Below are 20,835 nucleotides of genomic sequence, written 5' to 3'. Positions count from 1 at the left end.
CAGGGTGGCCCATGGTGGCCCACGGTGGCCCAGGGTGGCCCATGGTGGCCCACGGTGGTGCACGGTGGCCCAGGGTGGCCCATGGTGGCCCACGGTGGCCCAGGGTGGCCCATGGTGGCCCACGGTGGTCCACGGTGGCTCAGGGTGGCCCACGGTGGCCCAGGGTGCTGACCCCTGGTGTGACTCCTGCTGCTGACCCCTGGTGTGACTCCTGCTGCTGACCCCTGCTGCTGACCCCTGGTGCTGACCCCTAGTGCTGACCCCTAGTGCTGACCCCTAGTGCTAACCCCTAGTGCTGACCCCTAGTGCTGACCCCTGGTGTTGCTCCCACAGGTGACGTGGATGCACCTGAACCGGGTGATGCTGCTGACCATAGACGAGACGACCATCACGCTCATCCCCAGGTTCCGCGTGACGCGGGAGGACCCCACCACCTGGACCCTACACATCCTCCAGGTGGAGCCGGACGACACCGGCTACTACGTCTGCCAGGTCAACATGGAGCCCGCCATCAACCAGGTCGGCTACGTCCAGGTCGTCGGTAAGTCTCGCCATCTCTGTCTCCCTAACCACTTGGGCTGAACGGTAGAGCGACGGTCTCGCTTCATGCAGGTCGGCGTTCAATCCCCGACCGTCCAAGTGGTTGAGCACCATTCTTTTCCCCCGTCCCATCCCAAATCCTTATCCTGACCCCTTCCAAGTGCTATATAGTCGTAATGGCTTGGCGCTTTCCCTTGATAATTCCCTTCCCTTCCATCTCAGTCTGCTCATCGGGTTGAGCTCTGGCTCTTTAGTCCCGCCTCTCAACTGTCAATCAACTGGTGTACAGGTTCGAGCAGGCCTCCTTTTTGTTACATACACCACAGGAAGCAGACCGTAGCAGCTGTCTAACTCCCTGGTACCTATTTACCGCTAGGTGAACAGGGGTTTCAGGGGTGAAAGAAACTCTACTAATTTGTTTCCGCCTCCGCCGGGGATCGAACCCGAAACCTCACGACTACGAATCCGAAGCGCTGTCCACTCAGCTGTCAGGCCCCCTGAGTGGGAAACCTAGTATAGGAAAAAATATAGTGGACATAGGATTGGATAGGATAGATTAGTTGGTTAGGTTTGATTTGATCAAATTTCTTAGTTTTAACTCAAATTTAAAAAATTTAAATCGTATATAATATAACGAAAGTTTTGTCATTCCATAAGAAAAAAATCTGAGCCTTTGCCCTATACACCACGAGCTTCACAAGACGCAAAGTTGTTCATAGTTTGTGAGGTAACTCTCCACACACACCTGCAGGTAACTCTCCACACAGACCTGCAGGTAACTCTCCACACACACCTGCAGGTAACTCTCCACACACACCTGCAGGTAACTCTCCACACACACCTGCAGGTAACTCTCCACACACACCTGCAGGTAACTCTCCACACACACCTGCAGGTAACTCTCCACACACACCTGCAGGTAACTCTCCACACACACCTGCAGGTAACTCTCCACACACACACCTGCAGGTAACTCTCCACACACACCTCCAGGTAACTCTCCACACACACCTCCAGGTAACTCTCCACACAGACCTGCAGGTAACTCTCCACACAGACCTGCAGGTAACTCTCCACACACACCTGCAGGTAACTCTCCACACACACCTGCAGGTAACTCTCCACACACACCTGCAGGTAACTCTCCACACAGACCTGCAGGTAACTCTCCACACAGACCTGCAGGTAACTCTCCACACAGACCTGCAGGTAACTCTCCACACACACCTGCAGGTAACTCTCCACACACACCTGCAGGTAACTCTCCACACACACCTGCAGGTAACTCTCCACACACAACTGCAGGTAACTCTCCACACACACCTGCAGGTAACTCTCCACACACACCTGCAGGTAACTCTCCACACACACCTGCAGGTAACTCTCCACACACACCTGCAGGTAACTCTCCATACACACCTCCAGGTAACTCTCCACACAGACCTGTAGGTAACTCTCCACACACACCTGCAGGTAACTCTCCACACACACCTGCAGGTAGCTCTCCACACAGACCTCCAGGTAACTCTCCACACACACCTGCAGGTAACTCTCCACACACACCTGCAGGTAACTCTCCACACACACCTGCAGGTAACTCTCCACACACACCTGCAGGTAGCTCTCCACACAGACCTCCAGGTAACTCTCCACACACACCTGCAGGTAACTCTCCACACACACCTCCAGGTAACTCTCCACACACACCTGCAGGTAACTCTCCACACACACCTGCAGGTAACTCTCCACACACACCTGCAGGTAACTCTCCACACACACCTCCAGGTAACTCTCCACACACACCTGCAGGTAACTCTCCACGTCACAGACCTGCAGGTAACTCTCCACACAGACCTCCAGGTAACTCTCCACACACACCTGCAGGTAACTCTCCACACACACCTCCAGGTAACTCTCCACACACATCTCCAGGTAACTCTCCACATACATCTCCAGGTAACTCTCCACACAGACCTGCAGGTAACTCTCCACACACATCTCCAGGTAACTCTCCACACAGACCTCCAGGTAACTCTCCACACAGACCTCCAGGTAACTCTCCACACACATCTCCAGGTAACTCTCCACACAGACCTCCAGGTAACTCTCCACACAGACCTCCAGGTAACTCTCTACACACACCTGCAGGTAACTCTCCACACACACCTCCAGGTAACTCTCCACACACACCTGCAGGTAACTCTCCACACACACCTGCAGGTAACTCTCCACACACACCTGCAGGTAACTCTCCACACACACCTCCAGGTAACTCTCCACACACACCTGCAGGTAACTCTCCATGTCACAGACCTGCAGGTAACTCTCCACACAGACCTCCAGGTAACTCTCCACACACACCTGCAGGTAACTCTCCACACACACCTCCAGGTAACTCTCCACACACATCTCCAGGTAACTCTCCACATACATCTCCAGGTAACTCTCCACACAGACCTGCAGGTAACTCTCCACACACATCTCCAGGTAACTCTCCACACAGACCTCCAGGTAACTCTCCACACAGACCTCCAGGTAACTCTCCACACACATCTCCAGGTAACTCTCCACACAGACCTCCAGGTAACTCTCCACACAGACCTCCAGGTAACTCTCTACACACACCTGCAGGTAACTCTCCACACAGACCTCCAGGTAACTCTCCACACAGACCTCCAGGTAACTCTCCACACAGACCTGCAGGTAACTCTCCACACAGACCTACAGGTAACTCTCCACACACACCTGCAGGTAACTCTCCACACAGACCTCCAGGTAACTCTCTACACACACCTGCAGGTAACTCTCCACACAGACCTCCAGGTAACTCTCTACACACACCTGCAGGTAACTCTCCACACAGACCTCCAGGTAACTCTCTACACACACCTGTAGGTAACTCTCCACACAGACCTCCAGGTAACTCTCCACACAGACCTCCAGGTAACTCTCTACACACACCTGTAGGTAACTCTCCACACAGACCTCCAGGTAACTCTCCACACAGACCTCCAGGTAACTCTCTACACACACCTGTAGGTAACTCTCCACACACACCTCCAGGTAACTCTCCACACACACCTCCAGGTAACTCTCCACACACACCTGTAGGTAACTCTCCACACACACCTCCAGGTAACTCTCCACACACACCTCCAGGTAACTCTCCACACAGACCTCCAGGTAACTCTCCACACACACCTCCAGGTAACTCTCCTGGACAGAACAGCTTGGGCCGTGTACACACAAAATATAATCATTAAATAGTTACCTTTACATTACGAAAATAGTATGAATTTGTATGGTAAAAAAGGAGTGAAATCACAGTAATTATTTCTAATTGTCCCGGGCCGGATGGAAACGGTTGGGCACACTCCCTTTCACACGATGCCGCTGTTCACCTAGTAGTTAAACAAGTATACAGAGAAATCATGTTATCGTAGTATATCAATGATAAAATCCACAGGAGCCGTCATGAGGATTCGAACCTATGCGCTTGGTATTCCCAAATGCACGCTCTAAACGACTACGTCACGACATGGTTAAAAGAACTGCAACCTTAGTTTGGCTTCAGTGGAAGCCTCGGGAATCCCCGAGGGTGCAGCAGTCACCCCAGGTTGCAATTCTTTTGACCATGTTGTGGCGTAGTTGTGCATCTGGGAATACCCAGCGCATAGGTTCGAATCCACGTTACAGCTCCTGTGGATTTTCTCGTTAAACAGGTAAATTAAGAGTTTTTTTATTTTTTGTATATAAACACACTTTATATAGAACTATAACTAAAATATATCTTATAGTGACTAAAGCAAACATTAATGCACGAGTACTGAAACTTGCTTCTCCCTTGGGTCATCACTACACAACATGCAACACACGTACAAGTGTACACACACAACATGCAACACACATACAAGTGTACACACACAACATGCAACACACATACAAGTGTACACACATTACATGGAACACACATACAAGTGTACACACACAACATGCAACACACATACAAGTGTACACACACAACATGCAACACACATACAAGTGTACACACACAACATGCAACACACATACAAGTGTACACACACAACATGCAACACACATACAAGTGTACACATATTACATGCAACACACATACAAGTGTACACACACAACATGCAACACACATACAAGTGTACACACACAACATGCAACACACGTACAAGTGTACACACACAACATGCAACACACATACAAGTGTACATACACAACATGCAATACACGTACAAGTGTACACACACAACATGCAATACACATACAAGTGTACACACACAACATGCAACACACGTACAAGTGTACACACACAACATGCAACACACGTACAAGTGTACACACACAACATGGAACACACGTACAAGTGTACACACACAACATGCAACACACGTACAAGTGTACACACACAACATGCAACACACATACAAGTGTACACACACAACATGGAACACACGTACAAGTGTACACACACAACATGCAACACACGTACAAGTGTACACACACAACATGCAACACACGTACAAGTGTACACACACAACATGCAACACACGTACAAGTGTACACACACAACATGCAACACACATACAAGTGTACACACACAACATGCAACACACATACTAGTGTACACACATTACATGCAACACACATACAAGTGTACACACACAACATGCAACACACATACAAGTGTACACACACAACATGCAACACACATACAAGTGTACACACACAACATGCAACACACGTACAAGTGTACACACACAACATGCAACACACGTACAAGTGTACACACACAACATGCAACACACATACAAGTGTACACACACAACATGCAACACACATACAAGTGTACACACACAACATGCAACACACGTACAAGTGTGCACACACAACATGCAACACACATACAAGTGTACACACACAACATGCAACACACATACCAGTGTACACACACAACATGCAACACACATACCAGTGTACACACATTACATGCAACACACATACAAGTGTACACACACAACATGCAACACACATACTAGTGTACACACATTACATGCAACACACATACAAGTGTACACACACAACATGCAACACACATACAAGTGTACACACACAACATGCAACACACATACTAGTGTACACACACAACATGGAACACACATACTAGTGTACACACACAACATGCAACACACATACAAGTGTACACACACAACATGGAACACACATACAAGTGTACACACATTACATGCAACACACATACAAGTGTACACACACAACATGCAACACACATACTAGTGTACACACACAACATGCAACACACATACAAGTGTACACACACAACATGCAACACACATACTAGTGTACACACACAACATGCAACACACATACAAGTGTACACACACAACATGGAACACACATACAAGTGTACACACACAACATGCAACACACATACAAGTGTACACACACAACATGCAACACACATACTAGTGTACACACACAACATGGAACACACATACTAGTGTACACACACAACATGCAACACACGTACAAGTGTACACACACAACATGCAACACACGTACAAGTGTACACACACAACATGCAACACACATACTAGTGTACACACACAACATGCAACACACATACTAGTGTACACACACAACATGCAACACACATACTAGTGTACACACACAACATGCAACACACATACAAGTGTACACACACAACATGCAACACACATACTAGTGTACACACACAACATGCAACACACATACAAGTGTACACACACAACATGCAACACACATACAAGTGTACACACACAACATGCAACACACATACAAGTGTACACACACAACATGCAACACACATACTAGTGTACACACACAACATGGAACACACATACTAGTGTACACACACAACATGCAACACACGTACAAGTGTACACACACAACATGCAACACACGTACAAGTGTACACACACAACATGCAACACACATACTAGTGTACACACACAACATGCAACACACATACTAGTGTACACACACAACATGCAACACACATACAAGTGTACACACACAACATGCAACACACATACTAGTGTACACACACAACATGCAACACACATACAAGTGTACACACACAACATGCAACACACATACAAGTGTACACACACAACATGCAACACACATACAAGTGTACACACACAACATGCAACACACATACTAGTGTACACACACAACATGGAACACACATACTAGTGTACACACACAACATGCAATACACATACAAGTGTACACACACAACATGCAACACACATACAAGTGTACACACACAACATGCAACACACATACAAGTGTACACACACAACATGCAACACACATACAAGTGTACACACACAACATGCAACACACATACAAGTGTACACACTCAACATGCAACACACGTACAAGTGTACACACACAACATGCAACACACATACAAGTGTACACACACAACATGCAATACACATACAAGTGTACACACACAACATGCAACACACATACAAGTGTACACACACAACATGCAACACACATACAAGTGTACACACACAACATGCAACACACATACTAGTGTACACACACAACATGCAACACACATACAAGTGTACACACACAACATGCAACACACATACAAGTGTACACACACAACATGCAACACACATACAAGTGTACACACACAACATGCAACACACATACAAGTGTACACACACAACATGCAACACACATACAAGTGTACACACACAACATGCAACACACATACAAGTGTACACACACAACATGCAACACACATACTAGTGTACACACACAACATGCAACACACATACAAGTGTACACACACAACATGCAACACACATACAAGTGTACACACACAACATGCAACACACATACAAGTGTACACACACAACATGCAACACACATACTAGTGTACACACACAACATGCAACACACATACTAGTGTACACACACAACATGCAACACACATACAAGTGTACACACACAACATGCAACACACATACTAGTGTACACACACAACATGCAACACACATACAAGTGTACACACACAACATGCAACACACATACAAGTGTACACACACAACATGCAACACACATACAAGTGTACACACACAACATGCAACACACATACTAGTGTACACACACAACATGGAACACACATACTAGTGTACACACACAACATGCAATACACATACAAGTGTACACACACAACATGCAACACACATACAAGTGTACACACACAACATGCAACACACATACAAGTGTACACACACAACATGCAACACACATACTAGTGTACACACACAACATGCAACACACATACAAGTGTACAGACACAACATGCAACACACATACAAGTGTACACACACAACATGCAACACACATACAAGTGTACACACACAACATGCAACACACATACAAGTGTACACACACAACATGCAACACACATACAAGTGTACACACACAACATGCAACACACATACAAGTGTACACACACAACATGCAACACACATACAAGTGTACACACATTACATGGAACACCAAAATAGTACAGATAAGGTAACGCAACATTCCAAATCAGCGCCACAGCACAAGGGAATATTCCCCAATAAAACAACAGTAGCCACAAGGGACCCCAACGGTGGCAGGTGGGTACCTACACCAGGAACTGGGCGCCACAGCACAAGGGACCCCAACGGTGGCAGGTGGGTACCTACACCAGGAACTGGGCGCCACAGCACAAGGGACCCCAACGGTGGCAGGTGGGTACCTACACCAGGAACTGGGCGCCACAGCACAAGGGACCCCAACGGTGGCAGGTGGGTACCTACACCAGGAACTGGGCGCCACAGCACAAGGGACCCCAACGGTGGCAGGTGGGTACCTACACCAGGAACTGGGCGCCACAACACAAGGGACCCCAACGGTGGCAGGTGGGTACCTACACCAGGAACTGGGCGCCACAGCCGGTATACAGAGAAATTAAATTGAAATTGAAATAAGTTTATTGAGGTAAAATACACACAAAGGGATAAGGTAGCTCAAGCTATTCTCACCCCGTTCAGTACATCGTGTTAATACATATATATACACACATCATAAACAATAAACATATTACCGAACATTCTGAGGTTTAACATATACATTTCCTTATAAAGAGAATACTGAAGTAGTAGTTGTCATCCTGTAGTCTCAGGAGACTATCGAGTCGCGCTCTGGTTGTAAAGTAAATTTTATTCAGGAAAGTACATACATAGTTGATTTACAAACATAATGTTGAACTTATAGATAGAGGTAGTACATACAATACCTAAAGCCACTAACTAGTAAGCATAGCGTTTCGGGCAAGTTGGTTGTCGAGGCTGTAGAATACAGAACACTGTACCTCAACACTGCGCACCACTGATGCCGTATAAGGGAGCAACCCCAAACACAAGCCTGGGGGGGCCTGACAGCTGAGTGGACAGCACTTCGTATTCGTAGTCCTGAGGTTCCGGGTTCGATCCCCGGTGGAGGCAGAAATAAATGGGCAGAGTTTCTTTCACTTCTGATGCCCCTGTTACCTAGCAGTAAATAGGTACCAGGGAGTTAGACAGCTGTTACGAGCTGCTTCCGGTGTGTGTGAAAAAAAATCAGTTGATTGACAGTTAGAGGCGAGCCGAAAGAGCGAGAGCTCAACCCCCCGCATGCAGGTGAATACAGCTAGGTCAATACAAGCTACCTACATAATCTTGAAGACCATGGCGTGTCCCCCACACACCGAGGCCGGTAGGCGCGGCCACGGACCCTCTCCTGCAGCCTTTCCAAGCGGCAATTTCAACGCGCCATCACCCGCGCCATGCTGCCCCCCTCGTTCCGCCCTGCCCCGCCACGCCCACCCCGCCCCGCCCCGCCCCGCCCCGCCACGCCCCGCCCCGCCCCACCCCGCCCCGCCCCGCCCCACCCAACCCCGCCCGGCCCCACCCACGCCCCTCATGTTTTTTCCAGTGTATTATATTTGTTAATGTTTTAGACTTATATATTTGTTCAACCCTGTGGTGAGTCAGAGCTCCGTTAATAAAACAACATTTTTGAAGAAAACTCCTTTCTGCTTTTGACTCGTGTTCGTGTGAGTGTCTCCGTGTTCTTGTGAGTGTCTCCGTGTTATTGTGAGTGTCTCCGTGTTATTGTGAGTGTCTCCGTGTTATTGTGAGTGTCTCCGTGTTCGTGTGAGTGTCTCCGTGTTATTGTGAGTGTCTCCGTGTTCTTGTGAGTGTCTCCGTGTTCTTGTGAGTGTCTCAGTGTTACTGTGAGTGTCTCCGTGTTATTGTGAGTGTCTCCGTGTTCTTGTGAGTGTCTCCGTGTTATTGTGAGTGTCTCCGTGTTCTTGTGAGTGTCTCCGTGTTACTGTGAGTGTCTCCGTGTTATTGTGAGTGTCTCCGTGTTCTTGTGAGTGTCTCCGTGTTCTTGTAAGTGTCTCCGTGTTCTTGTAAGTGTCTCCGTGTTCTTGAGAGTGTCTCTGTGTTCTTGTAAGTGTCTCCGTGTTCTTGAGAGTGTCTCCGTGTTCTTGTAAGTGTCTCCGTGTTATTGTGAGTGTCTCCGTGTTCTTGTGAGTGTCTCCGTGTTATTGTGAGTGTCTCCGTGTTATTGTGAGTGTCTCAGTGTTATTGTGAGTGTCTCCGTGTTCTTGTGAGTGTCTCCGTGTTATTGTGAGTGTCTCCGTTTCTTGTGAGTGTCTCCGTGTTATTGTGAGTGTCTCCGTGTTACTGTGAGTGTCTCCGTGTTATTGTGAGTGTCTCCGTGTTCTTGTAAGTGTCTCCGTGTTCTTGTAAGTGTCTCCGTGTTCTTGAGAGTGTCTCTGTGTTCTTGTAAGTGTCTCCGTGTTCTTGAGAGTGTCTCCGTGTTCTTGTAAGTGTCTCCGTGTTATTGTGAGTGTCTCCGTGTTCTTGTGAGTGTCTCCGTGTTATTGTGAGTGTCTCCGTGTTATTGTGAGTGTCTCAGTGTTATTGTGAGTGTCTCCGTGTTCTTGTGAGTGTCTCCGTGTTATTGTGAGTGTCTCCGTGTTACTGTGAGTGTCTCCGTGTTATTGTGAGTGTCTCCGTGTTATTGTGAGTGTCTCCGTGTTCTTGTAAGTGTCTCCGTGTTCTTGTGTCTCCGTGTTCTTGTGAGTATCTCCGTGTTATTGTGAGTGTCTCCGTGTTCTTGTGAGTGTCTCCGTGTTCTTGTGAGTGTCTCCGTGTTATTGTGAGTGTCTCCGTGTTATTGTGAGTGTCTCCGTGTTACTGTGAGTGTCTCCGTGTTATTGTGAGTGTCTCCGTGTTATTGTGAGTGTCTCCGTGTTCTTGAGAGTGTCTCCGTGTTCTTGTAAGTGTCTCTGTGTTCTTGTAAGTGTCTCCGTGTTCTTGAGAGTGTCTCCGTGTTCTTGAGAGTGTCTCCGTGTTCTTGTAAGTGTCTCTGTGTTCTTGTAAGTGTCTCCGTGTTCTTGTGTCACCGTGTTCTTGTGTCACCGTGTTCTTGTGTCACCGTGTTCTTGTGTCACCGTGTTCTTGTGTCACCGTGTACTTGTGTCACCGTGTACTTGTGTCACCGTGTTCTTGTGTCACCGTGTTCTTGTGTCACCGTGTTCTTGTGTCACCGTGTTCTTGTGTCACCGTGTTCTTGTGTCACCGTGTACTTGTGTCACCGTGTACTTGTGTCGCCGTGTACTTGTGTCACCGTGTTCTTGTGTCACCGTGTTCTTGTGTCACCGTGTACTTGTGTCACCGTGTTCTTGTGTCACCGTGTACTTGTGTCACCGTGTTCTTGTGTCTCCGTGTACTTGTGTCTCCGTGTTCTTGTGTCTCCGTGTTCTTGTGTCTCCGTGTACTTGTGTCTCCGTATACTTGTGTCTCCGTGTACTTGTGTCTCCGTGTACTTGTGTCACCGTGTTCTTGTGTCACCGTGTACTTGTGTCACCGTGTACTTGTGTCACCGTGTACTTGTGTCACCGTGTACTTGTGTCTCCGTGTTCTTGTACATGTCCGTGTACTAACGAATGATTCCGTGTCGTTTCAGTGCCGCCGCAGTTCGTGGACGAGGAGAGTAGCGTGTCGCACGTGTCCGTGCAGGAGAGCCACGACGTGCGTCTGGTGTGCCGTGCCCGGGGCGTGCCCAACCCCAACATCCGCTGGACGAGGGAGGACGCCCACCCCTTCTCCGCCGCCCGTGGCAGTCAAGGTGACGCCCTTCTCCGACCCCTCACTCATCCTCATGACTCATTCTCCCGCCTCGTACACCCTCACCCGCCTTCTTGAAGTTATTTTGAGATGATTTCGGGCCTTTAGTGTCCCCGCGGCCCGGTCTTCGACCAGGCCTCCACCCCCAGGAGGCAGCCCGTGACAGCTGACTAACACCCAGGTACCTATTTTACTGCTAGGTAACAGGGGCATAGGGTGAAAGAAACTCTGCCTATTGTTTCTCGCCGGCGCCTGGGATCGATCCCAGGACCACAGGATCACAAGTCCAGCGTGCTGTCCGCTCGGCCGACCGGCCGACCGGTGACGCCTTCGTCTAACTCACGGCGTCACTCATACTCATGTGACCTGGCGTCCTCACCTGTGCCTGGTATGTCCTCATTTGGTCAGCAGTACCGTGCCTCACTTCTCATGGACTTTACTGACTTGAGTGTGTGAGGAGCGTGAGGTTATGGTGAGTCTTGGGGCCCTCACTAGCTGCTGGAGACCTTCACTACATACACCAGCAACTATGGGTCGAACGTACAAAAAATGGACTGTTTGCACTCGGCGGACCGGCGGCTGAGCAGACAGAACACTGGACGCGTGATTCTGTGGTCCCGGGTTCGATCTCAGGGCCGGGGAGAAACAATGGGTAGAGTTTCTTTCACCCTGATGGTCCAGTTACCTAGCAGTAAATAGGTACCTTGGGAGTTAGTCAGCTGTCACGAGCTGCTTCCTGGGGGTGAAGGCTTGGTCGAGGACCGGGCCGCGGGGACACTAAAGCCCCGAAATCATCTCAAGATAACCCCAAGACAGTTCCCATTTCGTTCTATTGGGCCTGAGGAAGAGAGAAACAAGCAAACCCCATCTTACCTATGGGCCTAGTATAGTACACACATGTACTATTTATCACTAGAATAGCCTATTTAGGCCTAGCAGCGGATAGTTTAGGCTAATGCGTTACTGTTTAAAGTGTTGGCGTAATTGGAGTATTCCAACAGCTCAAAGCGGGAGTTTTGGGAGGTTACAACCGTCCGTTTCTGGACGTTCGAGCAGTTGTTGCCAGAGGTAGTGTTATTTTTGGGGTTTTCTGGTCAGGAGTGGTTGAGAAACTATCGCTGCGAGTGGCGGGATACGTCAGCCACTTAGTGTCTACTTAACTTAATTTAATTACTTAAGAGGTTCACTTACGTGTTCACTTACGAGATCCACTTACGTGTTCACTTACGAGATCCACTTACGTGTTCACTTACGTTTCCACTTACGTGTCCACTTACGAGTTCACTTACGTGTCCAGTTACGTGTCCACTTACGTGTCCACTTACGTGTTCACTTACATGTCCACTTACGTGTCCACTTACGTGTCCACTTACGTGTTCACTTACGTGTCCACTTGCGTGTCCACTTACGTGTCCACTTACGTGTCCACTTACGTGTCCACTTACGTGTTCACTTACGAGGTCCATTTACGAGGTCCACTTACGTGTCCACTTACGTGTCCACTTACGTGTCCACTTACGTGTTCACTTACGAGGTCCATTTACGAGGTCCACTTACGTGTCCACTTACGTGTCCACTTACGTGTTCACTTACGAGGTCCATTTACATGTCCTCTTACGAGATCTTCCCCTTTTCTATCGCTCATAGCGGCTTAGTCTGTATTTATTATACAATTTTTTATTATATAAAGACGTTTGCCTTTCCATTGAAGACTTTCGGCGCGGTGGAGAGGGAGGACCTGCTGCATGGGTAACAGCTTCTCCTCCGTATCAACCTACCCTGGCTTTACGCCCTGGAGAGGCCACTCCAGGCCAACAAGCAGAGCCCAACTCCATAGTCTCCTGAGACTTATGATTGTCTACTACTATATACATTTACAAGAACAGACTTTCCTGCAAGTCTGTAATGTCAATGGATCTAAAAGAATGAAACAAAAATTAATTATAGAAATACAAAGAAAAATCACATTTTCGTAATATGTCAAGGAGAAAATTTACAAGAGCTGTAGTAAGGATTCGAACCTATGCGCCGGGTGTTCCAGCGTTTGGCTTCACTGGAAGCCTCGGGAATCCCCGAGGGCGCAGTAGCACCCCAGGTTACAATACTTTTTACCATGTCGTGACGTAGTCGTCTAGAAAATGCATCTGGGAATACCCAGAACGTAGGTTCGAATCCTCATTACGGCACCTGTGGATTTCTCACAAATTATAGAAAATAAATTATATTCTAAACAATAAATATCGTTACCAACAAACACACGTGAATATTTTTAGGAATCATTTAAATTAAACTTAAATCCCTAATACACTGTAAACACGTCAGTGACAACAAGCATTGGGAGTTATGATTCCAATATCAAATCATTTTCCTACCATATAAAGATGAGAGATACGATGGTTATCATATGATAACATGATGTTATCATATGATAACATATATGATAACATGATGTTATCATATGATAACATATATGATAACATGATGTTATCATATGATAACATGATGTTATCATATGATAACATATATGATAACATGATGTTATCATATGATAACATATATGATAACATGATGTTATCATATAATAACATATATGATAACATGATGTTATCATATGATAACATATATGATAACATTGTACAGACAACACCCCCGGGACACTTTTCCTGGTGGCGGTTTATCGAGCCGGTGGCTGAGCGGACAGAACACTGGACGCGTGATCCTGTGGTCCCGGGTTCGATCCCAGGCGCCGGCGAGAAACAATGGGCAGAGTTTCTTTCACCATGATGCTCCTGTTACCTAGCAGTAAATAGGTACCTGGGAGTTAGTCAGCTGTCACGAGCTGCTTCCTGGGGGGTGGAGGCTTGGCCGAGGACCGGGCCGCGGGGATACTAAGCCCCGAAATCATCTCAAGATAACCTTCCTGCGTCCAGTTAGTTTTTTTACAAGTTAACTCCTTATTCACTGATGCATTACCGCTGCGCCACACTTTTATAACACGTGCAGACGAACCATTTAGGCACGTTAAGGACATGACGCAGTGGGAGGATGCGCGCGCACCTTGCGATCAGTCACGTTAAGCAGCCCTGGGGGTGGGCCAGCAACTGGAGGGGAGGTCGGGGCTGCCCGCCCCAGTACAGAGGCGTATGGGGTCTGTAGCACAGTGGTCTACATCCTCGGGGTTTAAATTTCGAGACAGGTCTGACACGCTTGGGGGGGTACGTATTCTTTCCCCTGATACCTCTGTTCACCCAGTGGGATAATAAAGGAGGTAGCCAGGAGTTAGACAACATGGTTAACTACCACTGATAGCTGACCATGATAACACCACCAGACACCACTACCCCTGATAGCTGACCATGATAGCACTACCACACACCACTACCCCTGATAGCTGACCAAGATAACACCACCAGACACAACTACCCCTGATAGTTAACCATGATAACACCAGCACACACCACTACCACTGATAGCTGACCATGATAACACCACCACACACCACTACCCCTGATAGCTGACCAAGATAACACCACCAGACACAACTACCACTGATAGCTGACCATGATAACACCACCACACACCACTACCCCTGATAGCTGACCATGATAACACCACCACACACCACTACCCCTGATAGCTGACCAAGATAACACCACCAGACACAACTACCACTGATAGCTGACCAAGATAACACCACCAGACAACTACCACTGATAGCTGACCAAGATAACACCACCAGACACAACTACCCCTGATAGCTGACCAAGATAACACCACCAGACACCACTACCCCTGATAGCTGACCAAGATAACACCACCACACACCACTACCCCTGATAGCTGACCAAGATAACACCACCAGACACAACTACCACTGATAGTTAACCATGATAACACCACCAGACTGCCGCCTATCAGCCTCGCACTTTCCAATTCTTTCAATTAGATGCCCAATAAGAAAATTAATTATCAAATCAGCAGGCTGGAGCGCCGTTCCCGGAGGCATTACAGAGCCAGTCTGGGAGCGGGTTATCACTTCTGGGGCTTCAAGTTCTCATTATATTGACCAAATTGACCAAATTAATTCATAACATTATTCGACCTCAATCCTTGTTTGCGATTGCCATCGTCACCAAGTTCCTCTGGCACTACAGTACCATGTATGTAGGGTGTGTTCTGTTGAGTGCTTCAGTATGTAGGGTGTGTTCTGTTGAGTGCTTCAGTATGTAGGGTGTGTTCTGTTGAGTGCTTCAGTATGTAGGGTGTGTTCTGTTGAGTGCTTCAGTATGTAGGGTGTGTTCTGTTGAGTGCTTCAGTATGTAGGGTGTGTTTTGTTGAGTGCTTCAGTATGTAGGGTGTGTTCTGTTGAGTGCTTCAGTATGTAGGGTGTGTTCTGTTGAGAGCTTCAGTATGTAGGGTGTGTTCTGTTGAGTGCTTCAGTATGTAGGGTGTGTTTTGTTGAGTGCTTCAGTATGTAGGGTGTGTTCTGTTGAGTGCTTCAGTATGTAGGGGGTGTTCTGTTGAGTGCTTCAGTATGTAGGGGGTGTTCTGTTGAGTGCTTCAGTATGTAGGGGGTGTTCTGTTGAGTGCTTCAGTATGTAGGGGGTGTTCTGTTGAGTGCTTCAGTATGTAGGGTGTGTTCTGTTGAGTGCTTCAGTATGTAGGGTGTGTTCTGTTGAGTGCTTCAGTATGTAGGGTGTGTTCTGTTGAGTGCTTCAGTATGTAGGGTGTGTTCTGTTGAGTGCTTCAGTATGTAGGGTGTGTTCTGTTGAGTGCTTCAGTATGTAGGGTGTGTTCTGTTGAGTGCTTCAGTATGTAGGGGGTGTTCTGTTGAGTGCTTCAGTATGTTGAGTGTGTTCTGTTGAGTGCTTCAGTATGTAGGGTGTGTTCTGTTGAGTGCTTCAGTATGTAGGGTGTGTTCTGTTGAGTGCTTCAGTGTGTTGAGTGTGTTCTGTTGAGTGCTTCAGTATGTAGGGTGTGTTCTGTTGAGTGCTTCAGTATGTAGGGTGTGTTCTGTTGAGTGCTTCAGTATGTAGGGGGTGTTCTGTTGAGTGCTTCAGTATGTTGAGTGTGTTCTGTTGAGTGCTTCAGTATGTAGGGTGTGTTCTGTTGAGTGCTTCAGTATGTAGGGTGTGTTCTGTTGAGTGCTTCAGTATGTAGGGTGTGTTCTGTTGAGTGCTTCAGTATGTAGGGTGTGTTCTGTTGAGTGCTTCAGTATGTAGGGGGTGTTCTGTTAGGTGCTTCAGTATGTAGGGTGTGTTCTGTTGAGTGCTTCAGTATGTTGAGTGTGTTCTGTTGAGTGCTTCAGTATGTAGGGTGTGTTCTGTCGAGTGCTTCAGTATGTAGGGGGTGTTCTGTTGAGTGCTTCAGTATGTAGGGTGTGTTCTGTTGAGTGCTTCAGTATGTTGAGTGTGTTCTGTTGAGTGCTTCAGTATGTAGGGTGTGTTCTGTTGAGTGCTTCAGTATGTAGGGTGTGTTCTGTTGAGTGCTTCAGTATGTAGGGTGTGTTCTGTTGAGTGCTTCAGTATGTTGAGTGTGTTCTGTTGAGTGCTTCAGTATGTAGGGGGTGTTCTGTTGAGTGCTTCAGTATGTTGAGTGTGTTCTGTTGAGTGCTTCAGTATGTAGGGTGTGTTCTGTTGAGTGCTTCAGTATGTAGGGTGTGTTCTGTTGAGTGCTTCAGTATGTAGGGTGTGTTCTGTTGAGTGCTTCAGTGTGTAGGGTGTGTTCTGTTGAGTGCTTCAGTATGTAGGGTGTGTTCTGTTGAGTGCTTCAGTATGTAGGGTGTGTTCTGTTGAGTGCTTCAGTATGTAGGGTGTGTTCTGTTGAGTGCTTCAGTATGTAGGGTGTGTTCTGTTGAGTGCTTCAGTATGTAGGGTGTGTTCTGTTGAGTGCTTCAGTATGTAGGGTGTGTTCTGTTGAGTGCTTCAGTATGTAGGGTGTGTTCTGTTGAGTGCTTCAGTATGTAGGGTGTGTTCTGTTGAGTGCTTCAGTATGTAGGGTGTGTTCTGTTGAGTGCTTCAGTATGTAGGGTGTGTTCTGTTGAGTGCTTCAGTATGTAGGGTGTGTTCTGTTGAGTGCTTCAGTATGTAGGGTGTGTTCTGTTGAGTGCTTCAGTATGTAGGGTGTATTCTGTTGAGTGCTTCAGTATGTAGGGGGGTGTTCTGTTGGGTGCTTCGGTATGTAGGGTGTGTTCTGTTGCCTCTTAGTGCTTCAGTATGTTGAGTGTGTTCTGTTGCCTCTTAGTGCTTCAGTATGTTGAGTGTGTTCTGTTGCCTCTTAGTGCTTCAGTATGTTGAGTGTGTTCTGTTACCTCTTAGTGCTTCAGTATGTAAAGTGTGTTATGTTGCCTCTTAGTGCTTCAGTATGTAGGGTGTGTTCTGTTGCCTCTTAGTGCTTCAATATGTAGGAGTGTGTTCTGTTGAGTGCTTCAGTATGTTGAGTGTGTCCTGTTTCCTTTTAGTGCGTCAGTATGTTGAGTGTGTTCTGTTGCCTCTTAGTGCTTCAGTATGTTGAGTGTGTTCTGTTGAGTGCTTCAGTATGTAGAGTGTGTTCTCTTAGTGCTTCAGTATGCAGAGTGTGTTCTGTTGCCTCTTAGTGCTTCAGTATGTAGAGTGTGTTCTGTTGCCTCTTAGTGCTTCAGTATGTAGAGTGTGTTCTGTTGCCTCTTAGTGCTTCAGTATGTAGAGTGTGTTCTGTTGCCTCTTAGTGCTTCAGTATGTTGAGTGTGTTATGTTGCCTCTTAGTGCTTCAGTATGTTGAGTGTGTTATGTTGCCTCTTAGTGCTTCAGTATGTAGAGTGTGTTCTGTTGCCTCTTAGTGCTTCAGTATGTTGAGTGTGTTATGTTGCCTCTTAGTGCTTCAGTATGTTGAGTGTGTTATGTTGCCTCTTAGTGCTTCAGCATGTAGAGTGTGTTCTGTTGCCTCTTAGTGCTTCAGTATGTTGAGTGTGTTATGTTGCCTCTTAGTGCTTCAGTGTGTAGAGTGTGTTCTGTTGCCTCTTAGTGCTTCAATGTGTAGAGTGTGTTCTGTTGCCTCTTAGTGCTTCAGTATGTAGAGTGTGTTCTGTTGCCTCTTAGTGCTTCAATGTGTAGAGTGTGTTCTGTTGCCTCTTAGTGCTTCAGTATGTTGAGTGTGTTATGTTGCTTCTTAGTGCTTCAGTATGTTGAGTGTGTTATGTTGCCTCTTAGTGCTTCAGTATGTTGAGTGTGTTCTGTTGCCTCTTAGTGCTTCAGTATGTAGAGTGTGTTCTGTTGCCTCTTAGTGCTTCAGTATGTAGAGTGTGTTCTGTTGCCTCTTAGTGCTTCAGTATGTTCTGTAGTGCTACTGTTCCATATATGTAACGAGTGTTTTGTAACCTTGAAGCACTACAATGCTATCCGGTTATTATGACCAGTAATCCGGCGATATATCTCATATTTTTCATTAATCTGTCAATTATTTTTTTAAACTAATTACTCTAAAGGTAAGCAAATCCGTATTAAATTCCAATTATATTATCCTGCAATAAAATAAGCATCAAAGAACTCTAAAAATGCACATGGAATAATTATTGAAATAATGTGATTGCTTCAGGATTAAAAATTAAATTCATAGTTTTTTAGTGGCGTCAAAAGTTAAGGGATTAGTAATATTCAAAATTATATTTGAGCAATATGGGAACACACGTGACAGCCGTTGTACCATCCCTGGAAGGGTTATTGAGGCCTATTAGCCATGGAAGATAAGTGAAGGCCTATCAGCAGCAAGAAGCCAGTATGGCTATATAGCACTGAGGGATAGACATGAGGACGGTGCGATAGACGCTGTTTAGCCACTTGCACCATCTGAGATCGAACGCCGACCCGGCAAGAGGCGAGGAGGTCGTTTGCTTTACCAGGCGCAGTGGCTCCACTAGATTTGTGTTAGAAATATTGACAAATATTCTACCCAACAGTTATTATGTTTCGTTATGGACGATATTCCTTCGGCAGATGTGCCAGAGGTGTTCCCGTGGTACAAGTCAGATGTTACACAGTGGGACGATGTGAGTGGTCCCCACACACACCTGTATGACAGGTGTGTGGGTACCATGTTGTGTTGGGTTGTAGTGCCAGGACACTATTATTGTTACCACTGCACTTTCTGCTTCCTCTCGGTCACCAAGAAACACTTTAACTTAACATCAACTGCATCAATAACATTCCACAAGGTACTCGGTGCTGGCATGTATACACTCAAGAGATTACTCGTACACATGAATAGTATTTAGGACCAGGGGCGGTTATACTGTCAAACTAACGAAGCTTAAGCTTTAGGGGCCCCTAATCCCGAAAGGGGGCCCTAATCCCAGAGGGGCCCTACTCACAGAGTCGCCCCAGAAGTACTCCAAAGTGCTATAAAATGTTGAGTCTACATCTCAGATTTAATGAAAATCAGAGACATGGTGTCTCTGATTTACAGAAATTAAGAAACAATTGTGGTGATCTGTGGTAGAACAAGGCCATTCAAGATAACAGTGGTTGGCCAGGTTTGGATTTTGGTTGCGATGGGGGCCCGTAACAAGGCTCAGGGGCCCCATTAATTGTCGATCCACCTTTGTTGAGGACTAAATTACTATTACTGGTGGGTCAGTAAATGGTCTTGATAACCTTGGAGAGGTTGAAAGGTCTTACGTCCAACACCATATATTACGTCCAACACCAAATATTACGTCCAACACCAAATATTATGTCCAACATAAATAATACGTCCAACATCAAATATTCAATATTCACACTGTCCAATACATGTATAGAACGAGTATAGTTTAAAAATATAATTGGTCCTGTAGAGCAGTTGTCTACGCACTCGACTCACAACCGAGGATCCCGGGTTCAATCCCCGGCGGTGCAGAGACGGTTGAAGGGACTTTTTCTTTCACCTGATGTTCCTGTTCACCTAGAAGTAAAAACACGTATCCGGGAGTTAGAGAACTGTTGTGGGATGCAGTCTAGGCAAGGTCGTCAGTATTTGAACTAGTGGGGGCCTCGATAGGCCTAATAGACGT

At 46.7% G+C, this 20,835-nt stretch overlaps 2 protein-coding genes across 2 annotated transcripts in view; one reads left to right on the top strand and one right to left on the bottom strand.

The window, feature by feature from the left end:
- LOC138363002 (uncharacterized) overlaps positions 1 to 20,835 on the bottom strand; it is a 323,725-nt gene that overhangs the window by 107,685 nt on the left and 195,205 nt on the right. The window lies entirely within an intron of this gene.
- The window catches only part of LOC123746828 (neurotrimin), a 38,034-nt gene continuing 17,541 nt past the window's right edge, over positions 343 to 20,835 (top strand). The window contains exons 1-2 of the mRNA XM_069322414.1: positions 343 to 541; positions 11,650 to 11,811. Coding sequence (XP_069178515.1) covers positions 343 to 541; positions 11,650 to 11,811 — 361 coding nt within the window. The remainder of the gene's footprint in view (positions 542 to 11,649; positions 11,812 to 20,835) is intronic.

Source organism: Procambarus clarkii, chromosome 10 (assembly GCF_040958095.1).
Source record: "Procambarus clarkii isolate CNS0578487 chromosome 10, FALCON_Pclarkii_2.0, whole genome shotgun sequence".
Lineage (NCBI taxonomy): Eukaryota > Metazoa > Arthropoda > Malacostraca > Decapoda > Cambaridae > Procambarus > Procambarus clarkii.
The sequence above is the reverse complement of the archived record's forward strand: the minus strand, read 5'-3'. Positions and strand labels throughout refer to the sequence as shown.